Source organism: Argiope bruennichi, chromosome 7 (genome assembly GCF_947563725.1).
Source record: "Argiope bruennichi chromosome 7, qqArgBrue1.1, whole genome shotgun sequence".
NCBI lineage: Eukaryota > Metazoa > Arthropoda > Arachnida > Araneae > Araneidae > Argiope > Argiope bruennichi.
This window is the reverse complement of record NC_079157.1, coordinates 74,761,471-74,785,698: the sequence shown is the minus strand read 5'-3', so window position 1 is coordinate 74,785,698 and position 24,228 is coordinate 74,761,471. Positions and strand designations below refer to the sequence as shown.

The 24,228-nt window shown below is 26.2% G+C and overlaps 1 protein-coding gene across 5 annotated transcripts in view; it reads right to left on the bottom strand.

Moving 5' to 3' along the window:
• LOC129975215 (calmodulin-regulated spectrin-associated protein 1-like) overlaps positions 1-24,228 on the bottom strand; it is a 176,118-nt gene that overhangs the window by 24,000 nt on the left and 127,890 nt on the right. For all 5 annotated transcript variants that reach the window (XM_056088207.1, XM_056088203.1, XM_056088204.1 and 2 more), the window contains 8 exons: positions 15,464-15,559; positions 9,457-9,672; positions 7,288-7,373; positions 6,586-6,712; positions 5,846-5,957; positions 4,179-4,439; positions 2,423-2,543; positions 79-155 (listed from right to left, as the gene is read on the bottom strand). In XM_056088207.1, the coding sequence (XP_055944182.1) occupies positions 79-155; positions 2,423-2,543; positions 4,179-4,439; positions 5,846-5,957; positions 6,586-6,712; positions 7,288-7,373; positions 9,457-9,672; positions 15,464-15,559 (1,096 nt within the window). The remainder of the gene's footprint in view (positions 1-78; positions 156-2,422; positions 2,544-4,178; positions 4,440-5,845; positions 5,958-6,585; positions 6,713-7,287; positions 7,374-9,456; positions 9,673-15,463; positions 15,560-24,228) is intronic.

Genomic DNA, 24,228 nt, shown 5'->3' with positions numbered 1-24,228 from the left:
AATTATCATCTGGCTTTATTTGAATATAAAACTCTGATAATATAAGTGAATAAATTAAAACAACAAACTTATACTTACCATTAGAGAAATTTGACTTTTTCGTGAGAACTTTCTCACAAAGTTTTTCTTTACTCCCTGAATTTTTTGCACGACCCCTAAAAGTATAATATAAAGTTAAATTATGCAAAATACATAAAAATATGAATAATTTAAAAAAAATTCTTTTGTTATATTTGGTCATTGTTCAATCATATGCCAAAATTTTTAGAAAGAATCAATAACAATAAAGATATAATAGAGAGCTTCTAGAATATATAATAAAAATAACCTATTTTCCTTTTTTTTTAAAAATATAAACATAAAAGAGGTATATTGGTCTTTACACTGTACGGCAATATTTTTGTCCACTTTTGAAACACCATAGTAAAAATTTGGTTATATTGCAAAATCATTAGTAAGGAAAATAAACATAGCAAAATGCTAAAAGTTAAAATAGTTCTAACAGTTGTAGAAAATAAATGACAGCAAAAGCATTTTGAAAGAAAACAAAGCAGAAGATTTAAAAATTCTGAAAAATGGAAACTTTAGATAAAATATTAATTTATAGGATGACATGTCAATAAAAACAAACAAACTATTATTGATGATCAAAGATATGAAATAATGACGATTATTTTCCGTTCCTATAAAATAATATAGAATCAGTAACAATAATAGATAAAATATATAATTTTTTCCAAAAAAAATTTTGAATCACATTTAAGTTTTTGCCTGAAAATCCACATGAAACTTACATTCTAACCTTTTTGTTAAGACAAAACAAAAATGTAAAAATGAAAAATAATGAGAACAAAAAAGAAGCATTTTGTTTATCACAAGAATGGTGATAAACAAATACATACATTCTTCTTATACCATCTGAATACATTAAGCTTCAGACGGTATAAGAATACTTTTAAAATTATAATAATATATAAAAATTTTATTAAATCATACAGTCACTGCAATAATCTATACTCTTGAAAAGGTCAATTTCATGATTCACAAACCCCTGAATCACACTGTTCCTCAAATTATGGTATACAAAAGGCACTAATAGAAATTAGAATACTTTTGGTACTCAATTTCTATATAACAGATTTAAGTGAATGCATAAAAGCACACATTTCAATATTTTGTATTAATCTTTATTTTTCAGATATAAATATATATTTTGTATGTTTTCAGTGTCATTCTATAAATGGTATCCATAGTAGCTATATGATACCATTTATAAGCTACTACATTTGTTTTGATAATAATGATTCTAAAGTAAATATTGAAACACAAAAGAGACATTTTTGAGTATCCAATTTGGCAAATCGTAACATCATTTCATGCAGTTTCATAATTATTGAAGATAAAATCCTAATTGAAACTGGCTGTAATTACGCATTTACTTATTGCATTCATATTTATTTTTGATAAATCTAATGTTTGCTATTATTATGAACTATTTACAACAATAAATAATATATTTTAAGACAAAAACTGTACTTAGAAATATAATTAAATATTGTAACTTTAAAATGCATTTTTTTTTTTTTTTTAGTTAAAACATTTCATTTATGCCGCATTGATTTTCAATAGCGAAATATGCACATATTTACTTATTATTCTTATTTAATGGTGCACACTTTTAAATGTTTGAAGGGTTCTGTTTAATAGAGGAACAAAATAACATATTCAGTATTTTTTTAGCAAAAAATTAAGTTAATCATGTTTTAACTGCATGCCAATAGTGAATAATAGCTACAAAAGAGCCTATTAGCATGCAATCTTTGATTGTCAATTAATCATTGTCATGCAATTAATGCACAAGTATTAAAACTAGTTAGTGTTGTTCTACGAAGATTTAAGACTCATTCGCAAAACCAAAAGTTAAGCTCTTTTAGATAATAATCTTTGTAGATTTTTTATGATATGATTTATCAAAAACTGCACCAAATTTTAATGAAAGTATAGAGCTCTTTTAAGAAAGTAATTCCATTTTTTTCCATTAAAAAATTCTTATAGATTTTCTTTTATTTACTGCTAATCTAAAATCAATTATATAAAGAAAATGATAACAATTTTGAAATTTTGTTAATGGTACCAGATATGAAATAGATATTTGATTATGGAATTGCACAAACACTTTTAAAGGCACTTTCCTACTTTTTCTAATAATTTATTACAGAATTAATGAAAAGATCAGTATAAGATATCAAATCAATTATCCTTTAAATACTGATTTATCAATAAATCAATATTAAAAAGATAATTTTATTTAGAAGAAAACTTCACTTGATTCAATTTCAGGATAATTATATGTATTTCATAATACCATAACAGATTGCACTAACTGATAATTAAACTTGAAAGACATTTACAGTTTACTTACCCAGTTCTAATATCTGGCAAACTTGTAGTAGAACCACCATATGACTCAGACCTTAAATTTGGTATAGGACTACAAAGTGCTGGAGTTTTATGACTTTGGAAGCTGCTTAAAGACTTTGAACCTAAAATAAAAGTATAAACAAATCATAAAAGCTACTTCTAACTAGTCTGTGCTAAAAAGTTAATAAACATTCTGCAATTTATTTCCTTACTTAAGAAGAGTAATGAAATTTTGTTATCCTCCCTTTTTTATTATTTTATATTAATATCAATAAAAAAAATGTCTGCAAATGACTTCTAACAATAACTTTGTATGTTCTTTCAGAATTTTTTATAAACTTTTGTTTGTATTTTTTTTATGCCTTTAATGTTTGTTTGGAATTTTTATGTGTTTTTGCATTCTTATTCCTACACTCTTTCATTTAATAAAGCAAACTGTGAATTGAAGATTGATAGCAAAGTTTTGTTAATTGATTGCTTGCTGCTTTTTAAGTTTAATTTTAATGAAAATAGCCACCTTAGTTACAGCAGTGACTTAAGATATATACTATACTTACTAGTTTCTAATTAGATCTTATTTGATTAACAGAAATATAAACATACATTTACTGATTGACATCCATTATTTTTTTATCAGTGAAAAAACTATGTCTGTTTTAAAAAGAATGGATTAAATTCTTTCTGTCATCTTTTTTTAGTTCTTTTTTCTTCAATAAAAAATTTTCTTCAATTCTCAAACTCTCCAACAATTTGTAACTGGCATATATGATACATTGATCAAATTTTTAAGTCAGAACAGTATTACCCTCCCCTTTTATTCCAGCTTAAAATAATGCAAGAAATTTCAAAGTTTCCTTCTTTTCATTTTCTGATATTTTATGGCATTTAAAAAACTATTTATATAAATCTATAATAAAGTTTTTAAAATTGATTTTTAGACAATTTTTCTAAAAGAGTATAGAAAAAAGAAATCAAAATTTGATTTTAATATACAGTTTGTGAATCTCGATTTTAACATGTTTTTTAAAATACTTACTGAAATCTATATATTTTATATCAAGTTATATATTAAAGGATTAAGATATCCAACCAAAAGATTTTTGAGTATCAATATTAGTTTATTAAGCTATTAAATATGCAAATTTTCAGATTCCAAGATATATATACAATGATGTTTAAATGTCAGGATGAAAATAATTTATTTCATGATTCTAAAGGTTTGATTTTTAAATACTGTAAAATACTATTTAACACAGAAATGATATAAAATAACGAAAGAATTAAAAAAAACTTGTAAACATTGGCAGATCATAAACATTAAGATATTAAAGATGGCTAATTTTGAAGAATAAATCAAGCAAACTATCTAATATTTTTATTCTTTTGAAACTAAATATCCATATTTACCATAGAATAAACCTAATATAACCTATAAATAATTCATTTCAAATAATCATATAAAAGGTACACAAAAAATTTTTATAACAGATTTAATAGAACTCATTTACCATTATTTATTAAATTTGGCAATTATAACCGGATATTTCAAATTGAGAAAGATAAAAAAAAAAAAAAAAAAAAGATGACTAATTAAGAAAGCAATGTTATAAAAATAAAAAAAAAAACTTTCAACATATGAAAAAACCCAGATGAGATTTCTATATAAATATAGGCAATACAATGCAAGAATAATTTTTTAACATTAAACAGTCGAGAATCTGTAGTAGGAAATCAGAAATACATATATATAAACTCACTTTCTAAAGGTATATGACTAGATTCTGGAACCACAGTTTTTTTCCTTTGGGTAACACAAGATGCTTTATATATGACAAACATGTATAAAAGATCTGCAATAAAACCTAAAACATTCTCCTTGATAGATGGGTGTAAATAGAGTAAATCTTCTAAAGTGAAAAAGTGTATTTGTTTAGGTAAGCATTCGGAACAAAATTTCTTTATAAGCTGCAAGTTGTATATGCTGTCACCCAGACTAATGGGATTATTCCAACAGATATCTGAAAATAAATAAATTCTCAAAATTTAAAATCTGTAGATTAACTTATTTAAATTTAATGCAAATAATTCCAACCTCCATATAAATTAATTGAAATTTCAATTTTTAAAAGAAAACCAATGGGTAAAAATTCTAGGAAACTATTCCCAGTTTAAACATATTTTTATATGTAGCTAAAAATTTCCAAGTAAGAAAAAAAGACAAACATGCAACAGTTGTTTTAAAATGTCATCTCTGTTAACAAATATATAAACAAAGCCAGCAGGTCTCCCTGAGATTTTCTCTAATAAAAATGTTATCCTCACATCAAATTGTGGGTCTTGAATAAAGGCATAAATGCAGTGAGTATTCAGTACTTTACAAATGAAACATTACAAATGAAAATTTTGTGTTTCTTAGTAATATAAAGTAAAATCAAACACACTTTTTGTTTACTCCCCCCTTTTTCGATAAACTGAAATGAAGAATCAAAGAGCTGCAATTTTAGTAACAAGAACACATATCAAATTTCATTTAACTGTGTCACTGCATTATTGCATATGAATGTACTAGCAGACAATTAATCACTTGATTGTTAAGCTCAAATTCTGATATAGATTTACACTTTAAATATTAAAACTCTGTACTTCATTTAATTTATCTGGGTTGTTGTGTTTTTGAGTTATCATGTTTATCATATATCATGCATGTAAAAGTACAGATCAACAAATATTCAATCCTTGGATATACTTGTTTTAAAATTTGATATAAATCTAAAATTTAGAAGAACCATGTACTGAATTTTATCAGCTAGTTCTTTACATTTTGTAGTTATGTGTATCTATAATAGGAAAAATAGAGAAAAAATTTCTAAGAACATATTTTATTCAAAATTAGATAAAAATCTACAAAGCTGGTATAAAGAACACACACTAAATTTTATACATTTAACTCTAAGCATTTTTGAATTATTGTGCTCACAGAAATAAGAAGTGACAGATAGAAGGGCAGAGAAAAATTCCAAAAACACGTTTTTCAGACTCAAAGGACCAAAATCTTAAGTTTGGTTTCCCCCCCCCCCATCACTACAACAACTTCCCTCTATATATTTCATATATGACAGAGTAGTAGTGCATATCAATGCATGTGTGTCATATATTGTATACCGATGCTATACCAATATACATGATTTTTCTTGCTACAGAGATGACATTTTAAAAATAATAAGAGTCAATTACATTCTTTACATCCTTAACTTTTTTTACATTCATCTGACTTGACCACATTTAGCTATTGACTAATAATAATTCATTAATCTTCTATTGGAACTTTTTTACTATTTTAAACTTTTAAATATGTTTTAAAAATTTAGCTTCACAAAAATTATGTATCAAACATTAAAATAAATAAAGAAAATGTGCTGTTTACCTTGCCATTTGAAATATGTAGGGCAATAGAAACTTATTACAGCAGCAATGCAACAGCCATCACTTACATCTGCAATATCTTGCAAAACAGGGATTTTTGGAAGTTTACTTTCCTAATCAAATGAATAAATTAATTAATTATAATAATTCCTGAACAAATAAAAGTATCAGCAAACAAGAATTCAAAATATCACTATTATTTTTTTTCTTTTCCTTATCCGATTATCCAAAAATTTTCATAGAAAAAGAAGAGATCACAATATCCAATTAATTGTACCATCGATTCCAAATATTCAAAAGTATCAAAATAGCATTTTCTCTGGATGCAGATAATTTTATTTAATTCAATCATATTTTTTTAGAAATTTTTTTCTTTAAAAGAGCCTAGTATTCAATATTTATCTACAAAGATTAAATTAATTGCCTAATCATTTACACAATTTGAATAAATGACTTAATCAATAATTTAAATTTAATGCCTTAATATTGTTAAAAACAAAAGTGTTATAACAGAATTTTTTTTTGCCTACCTTTATGGCAACAATAAAATGCTCTTTTTATTAAAGAAAAAAAAAACATTTATAGGAATACTATTATTAAAATACTTGCAGCATGTTGTTTTCAGAAATAAATAAATGAAAATTCTATAGTTTACAATATTTATAAGGAATTATTTTTATTACTAGTTTTTTCAGATCTAAATGAATTGCAATAGCGACTAAATACATAAAAATCTCTTACTTCTTCGGCACTACAGTCAGTTCTTATTTCTTGTTCAAGAGCTTTACAACACTTATTTATCCATAAAATAGCAGCTTCTTCTGGATTCGATGGCATCTCACTATTGATATCTACATAGGAAAATTTCCTATCAAAAGAAACAAGTATATAAATTAGAATTTCATTTCCAAAATAAACATATATGACAGTGTCATTTAAAAATGGTAGATGCTGGCTAACAAAAATAATATTATATAACAATAGATTAACACATAAAATAATTTAGACATATTCTAACGATGCTATATTTTGACAGCTAGCGGTTGACCACCTGTTTTTCTCTATCGCCGTTAGAGGGCTATCTTTCTATTAGTTACATATATCATTAAAAAAAATAATAACATTATTCATAGCTATTTTAATTTTAAGAGTGCTCAAAAATTTTATAACAAAGGAGTAAAATCAGTTATTATAAACGAAGAAATGTTTTTAATTGAAACTTTAAAGAAGTGCTAAATTGTATGACCTAGAAAATATTTTAAGAAAATACTTGAAATAGTAGATATACTATTAGAATATTTCCATAAAGCAGTAATTTTAATATAAAAAACTAAACTAGATGAGATTTATTTAAATACTCAAAATATCAAACAATAATACCAATTCATGTTCCCTCCCACCTCATTCTAAATAATGATAAATTTTAGATTATAAAAAACTTACTTTACAACTTGAACAATTTTTTCAGGAATAAGAACTTCTTTTATATACAGTGACATAATACCTTCAATAACAGTCATATGAGCACCCTGTAATAATAAATGACAGTTAGAGAATAGACAATAGAGAAAATACTCCAATGTTCTTATAAAATATTCCAAAATCCTTTCTTATAAAATATTCCGAAATTCTTTTATTCTAAATTTTCTTTATAGAATGATGATTTGAAAAAAGCAAAAACCTAATAATTTTACTAAAGAATATCTTTAATCTTAAAAGATTTTAATTCTGTAGATTTTTTTTCTGTAGATTAAAATCTACTAATTTTTATTCTGTAGATTAAAATCTACAGAATAAAAATTGGCTCGCTAGTTTTGACTAATCTCTTTTTTAAAGACACTTAAAAATAACTTTCACTTATTAAAAGAATTTATTAGATACATAAAAACTGTGATATTTTCATTACTTCTATAGTTTTATGTTTGCTTTAAAGTTGTTTCTAATTAATGTAAAATTTTTCTAATCTTATAAAAACAAAAGAATCTTGAAAAATGGTAACACTTAAACAAAGGAATCCACATAATGAAAAAAAGTTTAAACTAAGAATAAACAAGGGGTACAAGAAAAATTCAATATATACTCTTATAACTCAATATATTAAAGCTTTCATTAAAATCAACGTGTTTTCGTGCAACTAATTTAAATTAAAATAAAACAAAAGATTTTTTTTTTAAATTCTGAACCATAATATGAGAAAAAATATAATTTGAATATACAGACATAAATATGGGATTTTCATTTTTGTAAAAAATTCTTAAGATCATTAAAGACAAAACAGATATTTTATGCTATACAAATGAATACTACTATCTGCAGAAACTGGCATATTTATCATTGCTAAACAAACTCTTAAATATTATATTTTTAATGAATCAATTATTCCAAAGAATATAAAAATGAACTTAAACACTCTACATTTTTTCCCATATTATACACAATTTCGGAAAATATATAAAATAAAATTCATATATTAGTGACTCATAATTAAATATGTTTTGGCATGGACAGACCACAGTAAAATAAACTTTAAACCTTCCTATTTTGTATTGAGAGTGCAATTATATGGAACTTATAATTCTTCCTTTTAATCCAGTTGCTGTCAATTTATTCCTTCTGCCTCTCTGAATGTTAGCAAGATATGCATGTTCCATTCACACATTAAAATTACTAATTTGATGAAAAATACTTTGAAATTCTTTGTAATTCTCAATTATTGAATAAGGGAAGATGAATATTGTTCATATTTAATCCCCCAGATGGCGCTGTTTACTTTTCTCGCCAAAAGCCAATGTTATTACAAAGCTTAAATGTTTACCAGTTGAAAGGGCGAGAAGATAAACTTCAGATCGTTACTTTCCAGCTCCGTCATGATCGAAATATTTCGACAATAGTTTAGACTGTCATTTGATGGCGATTTTTTTTTTTTTTTTTTTGCATTTGGAGCATAATTAAATAAAATTCCTTTGATCGTTTGGCATTATAAAAATAATCTAATGGAATGGAACCACGAAAGTAATTTCAGTGTTTCCATTCCGTTAGTTCTGAAATATTAAAGTTGCATAGTTTTTACTTATCGTGATTCTTATTTAGAAGAAGGAAATGGTAGCCAGCTACACATCTATAGACCAATATGTTCAATAATAATTAAAGTGTTTGTTTGTTTTGGTAAAAACTATATATTCTCTCAATGAATATTTTATTATATATTGTAAATATATAAATAACTTATAAAAAGCAAGCTGTATTTATATATAAAAAGCATTTTTTTTCCTTTTGTATATGAGACTGGATTTAAAATCACTGGCTGAAAATTTCTAAAAGATAATTTAATTTTAATCTTTAAATATTATATATATATATATATGACGTTTTTGCTCCAGCCTCTGATTTCAACATCGTCGTGGGTGGGAAAAATTCTAAAAATAATAATAATAATTTAATCTTATTTTGAATGTATTGTCTTCATTCTCATAGAAAGTGAGGCATTTTTTAAAAAAAATTTGATATTAAAAGATAAATAACATCTCGTTTACATTTTTAATAAATTTTGCCAACGAACAAATAAATACGAGTAGAAATATCAGAGCATAAAGACTAAATGCAAAATCCTACCATTCTAATAGGTGCAGTCTGCACCAGAGTTGTTTCTGTGAGCGGAGCTTCCCTGGATTCAGTCAAACTGATTCCTTTCCTCATCAGCACCTGTACTATACCTTGGTGATCGAGGTTATGATAATTAGGGTCAGAATAGATGTTGACTAAGGCAAGGCAGTACAGCTCAGCATTGGCCAGGGAATGCACTATTTTAGGTTTTAACCGCCTGACATTCTGAGGGAAAAAAAGAAAGCATTAATTAAATGAATAATAAATAAGTAAAATAAATTTAATAAAAATAACAGATTAATACTCAATACCAAAATTAGATGGGTTACAATCATGAAATTTATATAGATACATGCAAAAATATCTACTTGGGTATTAGTTCCAAGCATGAATATTAAAGTATTTAAAAGTCATTCATTAATCTGAATATATAGTAGAGCCTTGATTCTTCGGGCATGTATTAATTGAGCCAGGAGGAGAAAACAGACTCATTTCAGTAGGAGACTTTCATTTTACAAAAAAGTTACCGATTATTTCAGAAAAGGATATCAGCATTTGCACTACTACCTGTTTTCACAGTGCTAAGTCTTCTTAAGAGGCCGTTATCAATAAGCGATCTTTTTATATAAGCCACAAGCTGCCCTTGGCAATTAGCTTATTCGTTCAAAATGTCAAATTTCTTGCATTGTGCTAAATTATTAATTTGGAATGCATTTATATTATAAAATATCCTGGAATAGAATATATACTTTGGAAGGTGGACATGTGCATCTCGGAATGATAATCTTGAAATTTTAATAAACATTAAACAAAATTTGGCGTTTTTCCGCCAAAATTTCGAACAATATTATATTACAAAAGTAATTTTTACATAATCTTCAATATATATCTTTCAATGTTACCAATTTTTGTAGTACATTTTTTTTCTTCTATATTTAACTAATTTGAAAAAAAAAAATATTCTAAGCATTTTTACAAATAAGAATACATCGATACGCAAGAATTCTGATCGAAGAATACTACAAAATAATAAGAATTCTGGAAGAACACCAAAATTATTGATAAAAGTCATTAATAAGGTTACAGATATATTTTTTCATTTTTGTTTTACAATTTGAATTACTATGGATATTGCTATAAAAAATAATGAAACGTGGAATTCATAATAATGAAATTAAACTTCTCCTTTAATTCAAATCATTATTGGCAAAGCGACATATTTATTTAATTCTGCGAAGAATCTGTCAAATATTTAAATTTATTTTTAAAATCCTACTCAAATAATAATAATAATAATAATAAAATAAAATAAACAGGCAAATTTTTACATTTTTTTAAAGTTTGAAATAAGGTTACATTGTAAAAAGTAATAACAGAATGTATCAATTTTGTCAAGAATTTTAGGAAGTTTGACAGAAAATAAACGGCATGCATAGTAAAATGAACAGAACGGTGCAAGGTTTCTAAAACAGAATGAATCGTATATTTATCCGAATTTAATTTGGAACTTGAAAATATTTTGCTAAAAACACTATTAAGACCAAACCATGAAGAACATTTAATTGAACATTTTAGTAACCATTAATTCTAGTGAACCAACTGATCGCCAAGGGTGGCTAGTATGTAATAAAATCATAATGCCTTAATTTTTTTCTCTCATACTGACATCATAAACAAAAACATCAAGTTTATGATCTCGCTTCTTCATCACGATTGTTTTGTTTTCTTTCTTCTAGCATTTTGAGATATTAATTTTAAGATAACGATTAACAATTCATACAGACTGCTACAAAAGTAAATCTATTTATCTATCTATCCATATACAAAGGAAAATCCGTTTGTTTGAACCTTATACAATTCCATATCCGTTGAAGGAGTAGGAGAAATTTGGAACATGTATTCCTTAATACTTAAAAGGGCTGGTTGCGAAATTAAAAAGTTTCTAAAACTTTCTAAAAAAGGTGAAATGGGAGTAGAAAGATAATGCATATTTTTGCCATAACTTCTAAGCAAATTGAAGCACAAAAAATGTTGCACCATCATAAACTTCAAAAAATTAGCTTTATAATGACACAGTATCAGCGTCACTTCGAGAAGTTTGGAAAAAAAATGGCAACTAAACATCTTTGAAATCTAATCATAGTACAAAATTATGAGATCGTCCCTAAATAACCTTGGTGTTGCTTCAAAATGGACGCTAAATAACTAACAATCTAACCTGTAATAATTAATATAATTAATTGTACATTGCATTAATTGTATTGTGAAATATATAAGTTTTAATGTTTCAAAACGCGAGAATGCAATTTGAAAAAAACAGAAAGAAATTTGCATTGAATTATGTTTTATTTTAGCAAATAAACTCAGCTTGTTTTAGCGATGGTTTCTTTAAAATTATTATTTTTTAAAAGAGGACTTCTTTGATGCAGTATATGGGCGTGAAACTATTACAATCATGATACGGTCATAATCCATTCTATCACTCTGAATACAAGTTGCAGTCATTTATATATTTATATTCCTTAAAATGAAATTCTAAGTCAACGAGGCATGGATGCAAATGCTGAATTTCTTTACAATCAAAAAGATCAAGGTAATTTGCAGCTTTTCATATTTAAAGGTTCAACTTAACGGTATTTGAGTAAAAATGCACGCTAAATGTTCATAACTGAAGAACACGTCGCATATTACATAAAAAATTTTCTAGCAAAGCAGCCATCTTTCATAGTACCGACATAGGCCTGCCATCTAGTTTGCAGGCGAGCAACGAGACAGATTTTAAAACTAGGTGGGTTATATGTATCTTGTCTGATATCACCCGTCATAGTAGGCCAATACAATGTTTTCAATACAGTGTTTTTTAAAACCCGAAGAATTATTAAAGCAAACCCTGCATATAATGTATTAAGAATTTCAAAATGGTTAGTTAAAAGTAAACTTTTCACTTTCGGAAACTCCAAACTGAAAGACATTTTATTTTAATAGATGACACATTACTATAAACACTGATTCTTTTTCTTTTATTCATTTTTTATCGCTTTTACTACTTCTCTGTTTGTGCCAGCTAAGGTTTTGTTAAACTGACCAGCCCTTGTATTATTCTACTTACAAAGAAACCACACCAATAAATTAATAAAATATATATATTAAAATCAGACTCTACTTCCATCTCGTTACAAAAAAAATGAAAGCTGAAAGCTACTATAACCTACATGTGTATCGGATTATGCAATTAGGGAATGCCCCGCATTGATGACGTAATAGTGGGGAAAAAATAACTCAAACACTGCGATGAATCAAGACCTCCAGTGTATAAATATTTATTTTAGCAGAGAACGGAATTGTTCAAAGATGCCAGATGTTTTGATTTTAGACGAGTGAAATGAGCAAACTAACAAAATGTGCTGCCCCCCTTGATCCAAGCAACGGTCCTATTATTCAACGGTTGGTGTATCATTTTAGAGATAAAAGCGTTTAAGAATATCTTATAACAATAAATATGAATTACTTAGTTTTAAAGTGACTGTTTACGTTGATAAAGCATTTATCGACCACGTAAGGCCTTTTCTTTTCATTTCTTTCTTTTTTTTTTTTTCTTTCAAAAATCTTTTAATTCAAACATTCTTTTTTCTCAAGCCCTTTCTCTTTTCATTTTATGTCATCTAGAAGCCAAGATATAGCTAATTATAAAATTACTATTTACTACTAATTTAATTGAATATCTCGTTCTGCAATCGGAAATCGCAGTAAAATACAGTTTCTAGACTTATTTGTTACTATTTTTTAAATTTTAATTGAGGGGAGGATTAAAAATATTTGACAGAAAAGTTACAAAAATGAGATGAGATAGCAATTCATAGAAATCCTAATAACCTTAAAAGTATGCAATCTGGAGTCATTGCAGCTTTATATGGTAGCCGCTGTTTATGCACTATACATTTTATGTATGATCAATAAAAGCAGGTGTCTTGGGTCTTGGTCTGCAAATATCAACAGGTAAAAGCACAGGAATTGACATTTATTGGAAAAGCCATTAGACTAACTCAAAATATTATAACACCAATGTATATATAAAACTCTGAGATCAAAAGTTAAAAAAAATGCTAAAAACGACGCAAAATGCCACTTATTTCATCATATATTAGCATCCTGTTTTAGAGCAATAGTAAGGTTATTGAAATGGACCGAGCACTTTTGAACTTCGTTCAGATGACAACACGACACATGAACTGTCACCCGATTTTCCAAATTGCCGCTTCAGATGGGAATTAATTTGGCCTGAAATATGCCATCAGGCCCGCTTATGCGATAGTTCTTCAGTGAAATCAGATCTGGAACCTAGAACTCTCCGCACCTGGAGCCGCAAATCTTAGTACCAGCCCACCACAGCACGCCAGATGTCGTTGAAAGTTTCCATGGAAATAACATTTCGTTAAACAATTTTTTCAGTTTAACCCTTTCTAGGGCCGTGAGAAATATGCTTCCCACCAAATTTATCAATCTTTGTATGAAATTATGTAGGTTGGCATAAGTTCTGACAATTTTTTTTAGTAAGTCAAAAACTTAGATGCTTTAGTTCTTTATCACAAACAAAATGATGTGTCTTGATTTGTTACCTAATTATTAATTAACCAAATGAATTAATGAATCAAATAAAATTTATCTAATAAGCTAAATGAATCCCTTTTCTTATTCTAATTTCAAGCCTAAAAATATTTTAACATAATATGACTAGAAAAAAATGGCCCTTTAAAGGGTTAATGAAAGTTGAGGTGGTATATTGAGTGTAATAAATAAGTTGCTAGCGAATATCGGCCGTTATATGCAAGAAAGTCTAAAGCGTTTTAAATATGAACATATGCAGTTCAAAAAGACTGTGAGGGGGTATTCTGTGTCGAAGAAAAAGTTCAAAATGATACTCATTACTACCTAAAAAAATAAACAGAAATAAATTGCGAGCTCAAGTAAAATAATAATAATAATAATGTATGAAAAAAATTAACTTAGAAGTGGAGGGAATTTTAAGAATATTTTTTAAAGAGAAAATATTTTTTTTTTTTTTTTTTTACAGTATCTACGAACTTTAAACACGTTTTTCTCCAAACAGTTTTTTTTTTTTTTTGAATAAATTATCAACCATTAACATAATATCTCCAACATTAATAAAAAATTCTTAATGGAATTTTTAGGGAATGTTTCGTATATTATTTTTAATAAACTGAACTAACATTTTTGCATTTTAATCGACCTTTTAGATTTTAATTCAGTTTGAATATAAATGTGTTAAGTGGCTAGTGTGTAAAGAAAATTATGATTATCCCATTAGAATTTTATATAGTGTTAGTCATTTTGTCCAAATTTACTTCAAATTTTCAATTAAAATGAAAAAAAAAAAAAAGGGATAAGTACAGAAGTTTTTTTTTTCTTTTTTTTTTTTTAGATTTTTATTCTTTTTATGTACTATTTAATTAGAAAACATCAAACAAAACTTAAAAATTAGTCTTTTAAAAAATGGCCTCCGGCATAGGCAGTCACTTTAACCCTTTCTAGGGCCGTGGGAAGTATGCTTCCCACCAAATTTATCAATCTTTGTATGAATTTATGTAGGTTGCATAAATTCTGACACATTTTTTTAGAAAGACAGAAACTTAGATGCTTTAGTTCTTTATTTTACACAAAATGATGCGTCTCGATTTGTTACTTAATTATTAATGAACCAAATTAATTAATTAATCAAATTAAATTTATCTAATAAGCTAAATAAATTCCTTTTCCTATTCTAATTTCAGGCCTAAAAATATTTTAACATAATATGACTAGAAAAAAATGGCCCTTAAAGGGTTAATAGTTTCTTTTTTTATATATAAACGACTCTTATTTACAAATATTTGAATTGTTTCGTAAAGGTGAAGAATAAAAAGTATAAATCATGTTGGCAAAGAATTTTAAGAAATTCAATTATAAAAAAAAAAAAAAAAAAAGAAAAGAAAAGGAAATACAGAACTCGATAACTTACCTCATGATCTCTATAAAAAGGCTCTATTAGATCACTTGGTATGTCACCTTCAAAAGCTTTGGATAATAGCCATAACACAGATGATTTTTCTTTGGCCTGAAAAAAAAAGTATTAAAATTAGTTTAAAGCAACAATTGTAAAACAAGCAATAAAATTAAAAAGAGAAGAAAACATTATTTAATTCCATTCTCAAATATTCATTTTAAACATACAGTCATATCTAATTTGGGCATGCTTGATTCCTAAATAACCTTATGATTCTTAATTAACTATAAAAATAATGTTCTATAACTGACAAAATTGATTTAATTTTTCCTTTTATTTCGATCGAGATCTGGCAACAAAAAAAGGAAGTAACGTAACAGAACACAATAAGAAAATGAAAGCATGAAGTTTTGCTTATTGCATAATGTTGACACAAGAATTAATTCTACTCTCACACGCGGATCAATCAAACTAGAGCTGCTAAAATATTTTGCAAAATCTATAAAATATTCAGTTCTGAAAAAGCCAAACATTTTATCTGAATTATTTTCATTATATCATAATAGTTCATTTTAAAATAGATTATGTTTTGATGAAACAAAAAATAACATTTTTATACTAGGTCTTTTTTTTTTCTCCTTTTTTTTTAAATATCCTTTGTATGTATTCTAAAAAGTAGGAAATATTCTTTTTTTCCCCCAAATTTAAACAGTATAGAATATCTATAAAAGATCAATATAATAATCTCTAATATTACTGAGCAATCAATATGAATATTCTAAGTGAATTTAAATTCTAATACGATTCATAATATATATTTAATTTTTAATGAATATTTATGAATTTTAATACTTTATATTTATGAACGAATCGCCAAGCAGTATGAAAAGAGGATTTTCGATATTAAATACGATTAATTTCTTATATCATTATTTTTAATGATTCAGAATTTTACAAATTTGTTTTCACAATAACACTTTTGATATAAAAAAAAATTCAATATTTTAGCACATTAACAATGTACATTTTTATAAAATGTTCTTTGTTTTTTTATAATTTTTAACTTTTTAGACTGATTTCTCAATTCATTATTTTTACGAAATTATTCAATCTGCTTTTTCTGTTATATTTATTAGGAATTAAAATAGCATATTTTAATAAAAAAAATATAATAAAATATATAAAAATAAAAAAAATTTAATAAAAAATATAAATATATTTTAATAAAAAAATATGCAGCTGTACATCAAAAAGTCAATTGTACGTTATAAGCAAAGCGAAATATCTATTAAAAATTCCATCTATATAAACTTTTAAAAAAATTTAGTTTATTAAAAGTATTTAATAGAATCTAAGTAATATTTTAGAGATTATTAATATTTTAGCACATTAATAAAAAAAATATTACAGGAAAGAATACTATAGCTAACGGATTACATTTCAAACGATTTGAAAAAATCGTCTGCATGTTTTAGGAATTTGTCAAATTGAATTTGAATCAAGCAAAAGTACGGTTTTCATTCTCGCAACAATTACATTCCAAAGAGTCGCTAACATCTCTAAAAAAATGATAAACATGATCATTCAATATTATTTGCACAGATTTTGATTTCCAATATTTTTCAAAAATTTAAATCTACAATCTGTTGAAATCTTAGCACACGTATGAAGTGTTCTGAAGAAATGTTCTTTCCACTTTTACAATATATAGAATATGTAACCTTAATATGATTAAATCGGATGAATCGTCTTGAAGAAAAAAAATGTAAAGTCGGCAATTCAAACCTTTTGGTTAGAAAATCAAAGCAGGATAATCTAATTTGCTTAACATTTACTTTTAATTACAGCAGTGATAACGAGCACACAAAAATAAATTTAATATTCGCAAATTTTTTTAAAATTTACTAAAATTCGATCCAAAAATTTACAGAAACAAAATTGATGTCAATTAAAAGTTTATCATTTGAATTTAAAAATAGTTTTTGTGCAACAACATGTTCTGATGTTACTGAAAATAAATGATAAAATTTCTATTAATTTTTAATTACAAATCTAATAATAATTTTGAAAACTATTTTTTAGTAAGAATCTACTACCTAAGAAGTACCTAAGTGCCAAATTTAGAAATTTCAGTTCTATTAGTTTGCGATTTTTGCATCCTGCATGATGCAATTTCAGATATATCATCCTATTAGCGTTACTTTGCTGAAAATAAAAAAAGCAATGCCAACATGCATTAATTTTTTTCTCGTACTTTCCTGATTTTTTAATCTTTCTAATAATTAAATCAATAATTTTTAATTATTCATTCTTTTTGAATTTTTAAAATCTTGTTTTCGATTGTAAACATCGTGATATAAGAGCAGAAGAGCAAAGGAGTCCGAAATTTTCCCTTCGGTGGTCATCTGGTCATACTGATGATTAGTATAAGAACCGAAAGAAGAAGACCATTTTTTATGTATTTATTTTTGGATGTGTAGAAGCGAATTTATGACAAACGAAATAAGAAATAACTTCTTTTTTTTCCATTTATAATTCCAATTCGGAGTACGAAATTAATTTATCGTCTGATGCGAAAGATGAAAACATCAGATGCAAATGGATTCAAAATAAAATAAGCGAGTAAGTGATTTCTTTAAATCTAAATGTATATCGTTTACAACAAAAATACAGTGTGTTTGTTCATTTTAATCATCGACCAATCGCTAATTTTTAAACAGCGATAGGCATATATATAGTATACAGAAAAATGCTTTAAATGAACGCATTTTTTTTTCTTTTTCTGTTCAATAATTATAGTGCTGAAAAATACGAAATTCTGAAATTTTATATAATTCGCTGGTTCCATTAGTCAAATTTAATTTAAATAATTTTTATACACTAAAATTTTAAACAAAAGAAATTGCATCCTTTTTCGAAAACAAAGTTCAGCGACATAAATTCAGAGTTATCAAGCTTTGAATTTCATTAATTTACGCTATTTTAACAAGAGAGTATCAGCCAATCAATGTCACGCTAAAAGTCAACCAATGGGAGCTCTAAAAACTAGAAAATAATTCAAATAAAAAATTATATTTTTTGGTAATAAAGAACAAATTATTATGATTTATTTATCTTTCTTGAACTTTATTTTATTTATTAAAACCACACAAAGCTTATGAGAGTTTTTAGAATAATATTTGACTTAAAAGCGATACTATATGCATTTATATAAAGTAAGAATAAATTTTTTTAAATAAACAAATTTTACTTTAAAAAAATAAATATTCAATAATAAAGTCAATGAAAGAAATATATTATTTTTCATATTATTTAATATTTAATAATACATTTATTTAATTGAATCATTATTTTATTTATATAATATTTATTATTCATTTATTTATTTACTAGTCGCCTTTGGCGACCAGCCGGTTCGGCAATCTTAATGCTCGTTAAAATTTTAATAATTAAATATTTTATGTACTTCCAAATTTAATAGCTTTTTCATCAAAATACTTTTAAACTTCAAATTTTGATAGTCATATAATTCACTCATAATATTATAAAGGCCTTCAGTCATAACGCAATATGTATCTCTAATTTTCTGTTAGCTCCCGTAGAATTTATGCTTTAAATTAAAGTGGAAATGATAAATCTGAAATTAATACAATAATATTTTATATTGAAACAAAGAATTTTTTTAATAATATGATTACAGAAAATTGAGTCATTGAGAATTTAAACCTTATGGGCACTAAAGAATATCTTTCTTAATTTACGTAATATCTCAAGAATTTGTCAACAAAATTTTCTCAGATTCATCATGAGCAGATCGATTAATTAACAATGTTTAATTTTAAATGCATGAAACACTAAGAAAATAAACAGAATCGTTTAAAATAATCTACTTAAAAAACGATGTACTTAAAACTATAACACACACACACACACACACACACACACACACACACACACACACACACACACACACACACACACACACACACACACACACACACACACACACACACACTGAGCTTTATTATAAGTGTAGATATAGATTATTGCTCTAATTCTGTAGTTTTCTATCATTATTGCCGATGATTTATTTACGATTATAACGTTCGTCCGCTCAAATGAAAGCTAATAGGTTAAATAACGTATAAAATTAAAATTGATTTTTATGTATTAATTCATGCCAAATGACCGAATTGGGGCATTTTACTGGATACGTTTTTAAATCCCTATAATAGCAAATGAGCGTTAATTTATGAGTTCTTCTTTATCAATAATAATTTAAAAATGAAATCTATGAAAGTGACTTCGGTTTCAAAACTTTTAATCATATAAATGGGCTCTCTGTTCATCTACGGAAAAAAATATGCGCGATTAACTAAAAGATTATTAGATTTGCAGCCACATTTTTACAAATCAAAACTATGCTAGTTAAACATCATTTTTTCAAAACAAGCCGAAAATGGCAAAAAACTTGAATCGCACAATTTTCACATTGACATTTTTCGGATTTTTTTAGTTCCGGTCTGGGCCAGCTCGGCTGGAACCTAAAATAACTTGACCTACACCGATTCGATCTCAGGACGTTTCGTATTTCATAATAACTAAAATGTTCTTATTTCTCAATTCGATCCAAAGTAGTAAGGTTCCGTCGGCTCCACACGATCTAACTGGCCTAAACCTCAGGCCGTTCCGCGTCAAGTTGATTGATTCGGTAACGTTCAAGCTTATAAACTAACTAGTTGATATATCCGGCATTAGGAATTTAAGAATTTTCTTACATATTATTTTGAATGTAAAAACGGATTTTGTTTTAGCTATTATAATGCATACACTCTTTTTATTATTTCATATCACATAACCTTGGCCATATGTAATTACTTGAAAAATAAATACATATCAGTTTATTTTTTCAGTCCGTTTAGGCACGAACAAATAAATATTTTAAACTGATTTTAAAAAAATTTAAAAAGATATTAAACTGCAATTTAAAAAAATAATGGTAGAATAGACCAGAGTCATACTACATTTCAGAGTCGTTTGCCTTATATTTTAAAAGAATTAATAAAAGTTGAAGACAGCATCGTGCAGAAAGGAATTAAATATCACTAAAACTATAAAATATGAATTTTAAAATGGCATTAAAACAGTTTTTGTTGCATAATATATTTATACAGAAAATTATAATATATATATTATTAAATATAATATATTTGTTCCGAAGTTACTGCAGAAAATGACACATTTTCGGTTATTAATTTCTATAAATGAATATTTAATTAATTATAACCCTTTGAAAATACTATTTCTACTATTTATGACATACTATTTCTTGTTCTAAAGAACAAGTCTGCTAAGTTTGGTTGAAATTGGCGCAGACTTTTAGGAAGAGATTTCGAACATCAAACATAGCCACAATGACTTTTGCTTCTACTAAGATAAAGGATATTTAAAGAGTTAGATGACTATGACGCTCCCAAGTCATTAATTACAAATTACATAAGTATGAAGACATCGGACCGATAAATTTAACATGTACCAATACACAAAGAATCCTAACAGCATGCATGCAGAACTGACTGAAACGGAGCGCATGGAAAGGTGGGGTGGGGTGGGGGGTGGGGGGGTGCAATTTAGCACCTTGAATGTTTGAGGGGTCTTAAATCATTTGTTATATAACAAAATAATAATTCATTACAATGCAGAGAATGCTCCAGAAAGGACTTAAAAATATATGAAAAATATAAATAATAAAATCTTTCTCATAAATCATTCAATCACAAAAATAATCGTCAATCAATTAAGAAAATTACTTATACTTATTAATTATGATATATTGTGGAAAGTTCTAGAATAAGGTTACAATATCTAATTTCTGTTTTTTAACATGTTTTACAGCAAATCTATTGAAAAAAAAGTAAATAATATTTTAAATACATAAAATTCAATATATATATTCAATATACCCCTCCAACCTCTAGTTCGGATTCAATATATAAAATGAGAAATGGATAAATCGTTCTTGGCTAATGCTAAAAATTAAGTTCTATCCAATTTATTATTCATCAGCAAATGCGAGGAAATGGTAAAGCAAAAATAAATTTCAGTACAAAACCATAATTTAGATACAAATCAAGCTAATAATTTCTAAAATAAAAATTGCAATATTTGTACAATTTGATGATAATTTTTTTTTTAATTCGTTAAATCCTGCAAAGTCATATTTTTATCTTTGCAATAATTTAAAAGATCGTCTTCAGTCCATTTGTTAAAAAATATGAGATCCCGTAACTTTTTTTTCTTTTTTGGTAGACCAAAATTTCATTCCAGAACAGCAGAGAATTTTCAATTACGATTAGAACTACGTAATCCGGTATATATGTATGCAAGTATAGTGAGATTATAGACACCCACACTTGCCTTTGGAATCCGCACAACGCTGGATCGTAATCAATTGTAAGTATATTCGGATTTAAAAAAAAAAAAATTGCTTTTGCAAAATTTGTCAATGGCGCTGGATCTTTGCGGCGGAACTATTCAAGCCCACCCCCTCTTCTTGCCTATCTTAATTGTATGTTTTCTAAAATGAATTTGAAACTAATGTTTTCTAAATAAAGAAAAACAATACAAAATGCATCTGTAAAATAAAGTTACACGATATTTTTTCGCTCACACAGTTAAAATTAAATGTATTGGATTTAATTTCTACTTAAAAATCTGTATATCGACTATTACATTCCATAGAAAAATAATTTCAAACTAATTAAAAAGCATTTTTTTTGTTAATTCAAACAATGAATAAATTATTCAAACTTAATCGAAAAAATATTGATTTTTATTTTTAAAATCAAATTTTCAAGCTAATTTAAATTACAAAATAAATGAATTAAATATTGTCATTTTAACTTAGAGAATAAATTTCCCAAATAATTTATCTAAATGAAACATTGGCAAACCAGTAAAATGTTATACCCAAATAAAATAAAAACAGAAAAGTTTTAATTTGAATCGCAGAGTAAATGAACAAAAAATTTAATAACAAAAAGTTTTAATTTGAAACCATAGCAAGTGCCAAACGATTAATCGTACAATAAACAAAAACTCTTATTTTAGCTCAATTATGCAATAAAGCAATAAAAAAATTTTAAGATAATTATGTTTCTGCAAAAGATTCTGGAAATAAAATTTAAAGCTCATTTTTTTCCAAATTGATTATTATAATCTTAGTAATTGTATAACAGTAACAACAATTTAAAGCTCATTAGTAACATCAATTTCGCTAACTTTATTATTTTTTTTATCCACAAATTCTTTATTTGATTCTAATTTATAAAGTTCCGGCTAAAACTCTTTTTTTTTTTTTTTACCAGTGTTCAAATTGCATAGAAGGTAGATTAAACGCTCCGCAGCATTAATAATCATTTAAGAGTCCACCGATTATCTCTTCCAAATAAAATGACTAGAAAATGAAAATAAATCTTCGAAATAAAAAACGAAAATCGAAGTATTCAATGACCACTTCGTGACAAGGATTTTCGAAATTTAAGAACCCATATCAAAAAGGGTATGAAATTAAAAACCAAAAGTTTCGTTTTGCATTGGATTATTCGAAGAAATATGGTAATCGTAGACATCGGAATTATCATTATACGTTGTAGGTAAAAAGTTAAGTTTGGAATTGTTACCCCGAAAAATCTAAATGAACCCTCAGTCGCACATAAAATGGCAATGAAAGGAAGGCGTGACCTCCAACGGCACGTTGACCGTTGCTTCTTCCAGGTAATAGAATACATGACTACCTGTCGTAGTCATGTAGTTTAAGGCAAAGCAAAGAAGAAAAAAAATAATGATATTATTACAATAACAAATGAACACGCAACAGTGGAAAATACATGTACGAACAGGTAAAATTATATTTTTAGATATCTCTCATGAGCTATTAAAACTATTCAAATTCCAGAAATACATTACTTCTATTAAAGCTATTTTTATGCACATTTTTAGATTCATTCCAATAAAGAATTTTTTAAAAATAATTTTGGAATCAAAATTTCTGGCAACAATTTGAAAAGTGAAATATCGTCTGCTACTTTTAAATTTATTTTTCTTTTAATTGCCGCATGTAAACAAACTGTAGAATGAAATATTATTACAATAACAAATGAACACGCAACAGTGGAAAATACATGTACGAACAGGCAAAATTATATTTTTAGATATATTTTTCATGAGTTATTAACTATTCAAATTGCCAGAAATACATTACTTCTATTAAAGCTATTTTTATGCACATTTTTAGATCCATTCCAATAAAGAATTTTTTAAAAATAAATTTGGAATCAAAACTTCTTGCAACAGCTTATTATTTAAAATGTGAAATATCGTCTGCTATTTTTAAATTTATTTTAATTTTAATTGACACATGTAAACAAACTGCAGAATAATATATTCTCTAATCATAATACAAAAAATGTTATGAAATCCATGGTGTTAAAATTTCTAAGCGCAAAATAAGCAACATTATTAATTGGAAAAGGGGGAAAAAAAACCCCTACTACTATCAATGTATAGAAAGAAGATTCCAAATGAATATCTGACAAAAAGCTGTTCCAAATATTTCTAATGTGAAATCGCTGATAACAGGAGAGAATTTTTTGATGCAGCAATCCAATGCAAAGTCCTCAAATACATCTGTAGCAACAATAAACAAAATAATAAACCAAGATTTATAATTAAAACCAGCGAGAGTAGTCTCAGCAAAACTTTCTCGCATACTCTCAAAT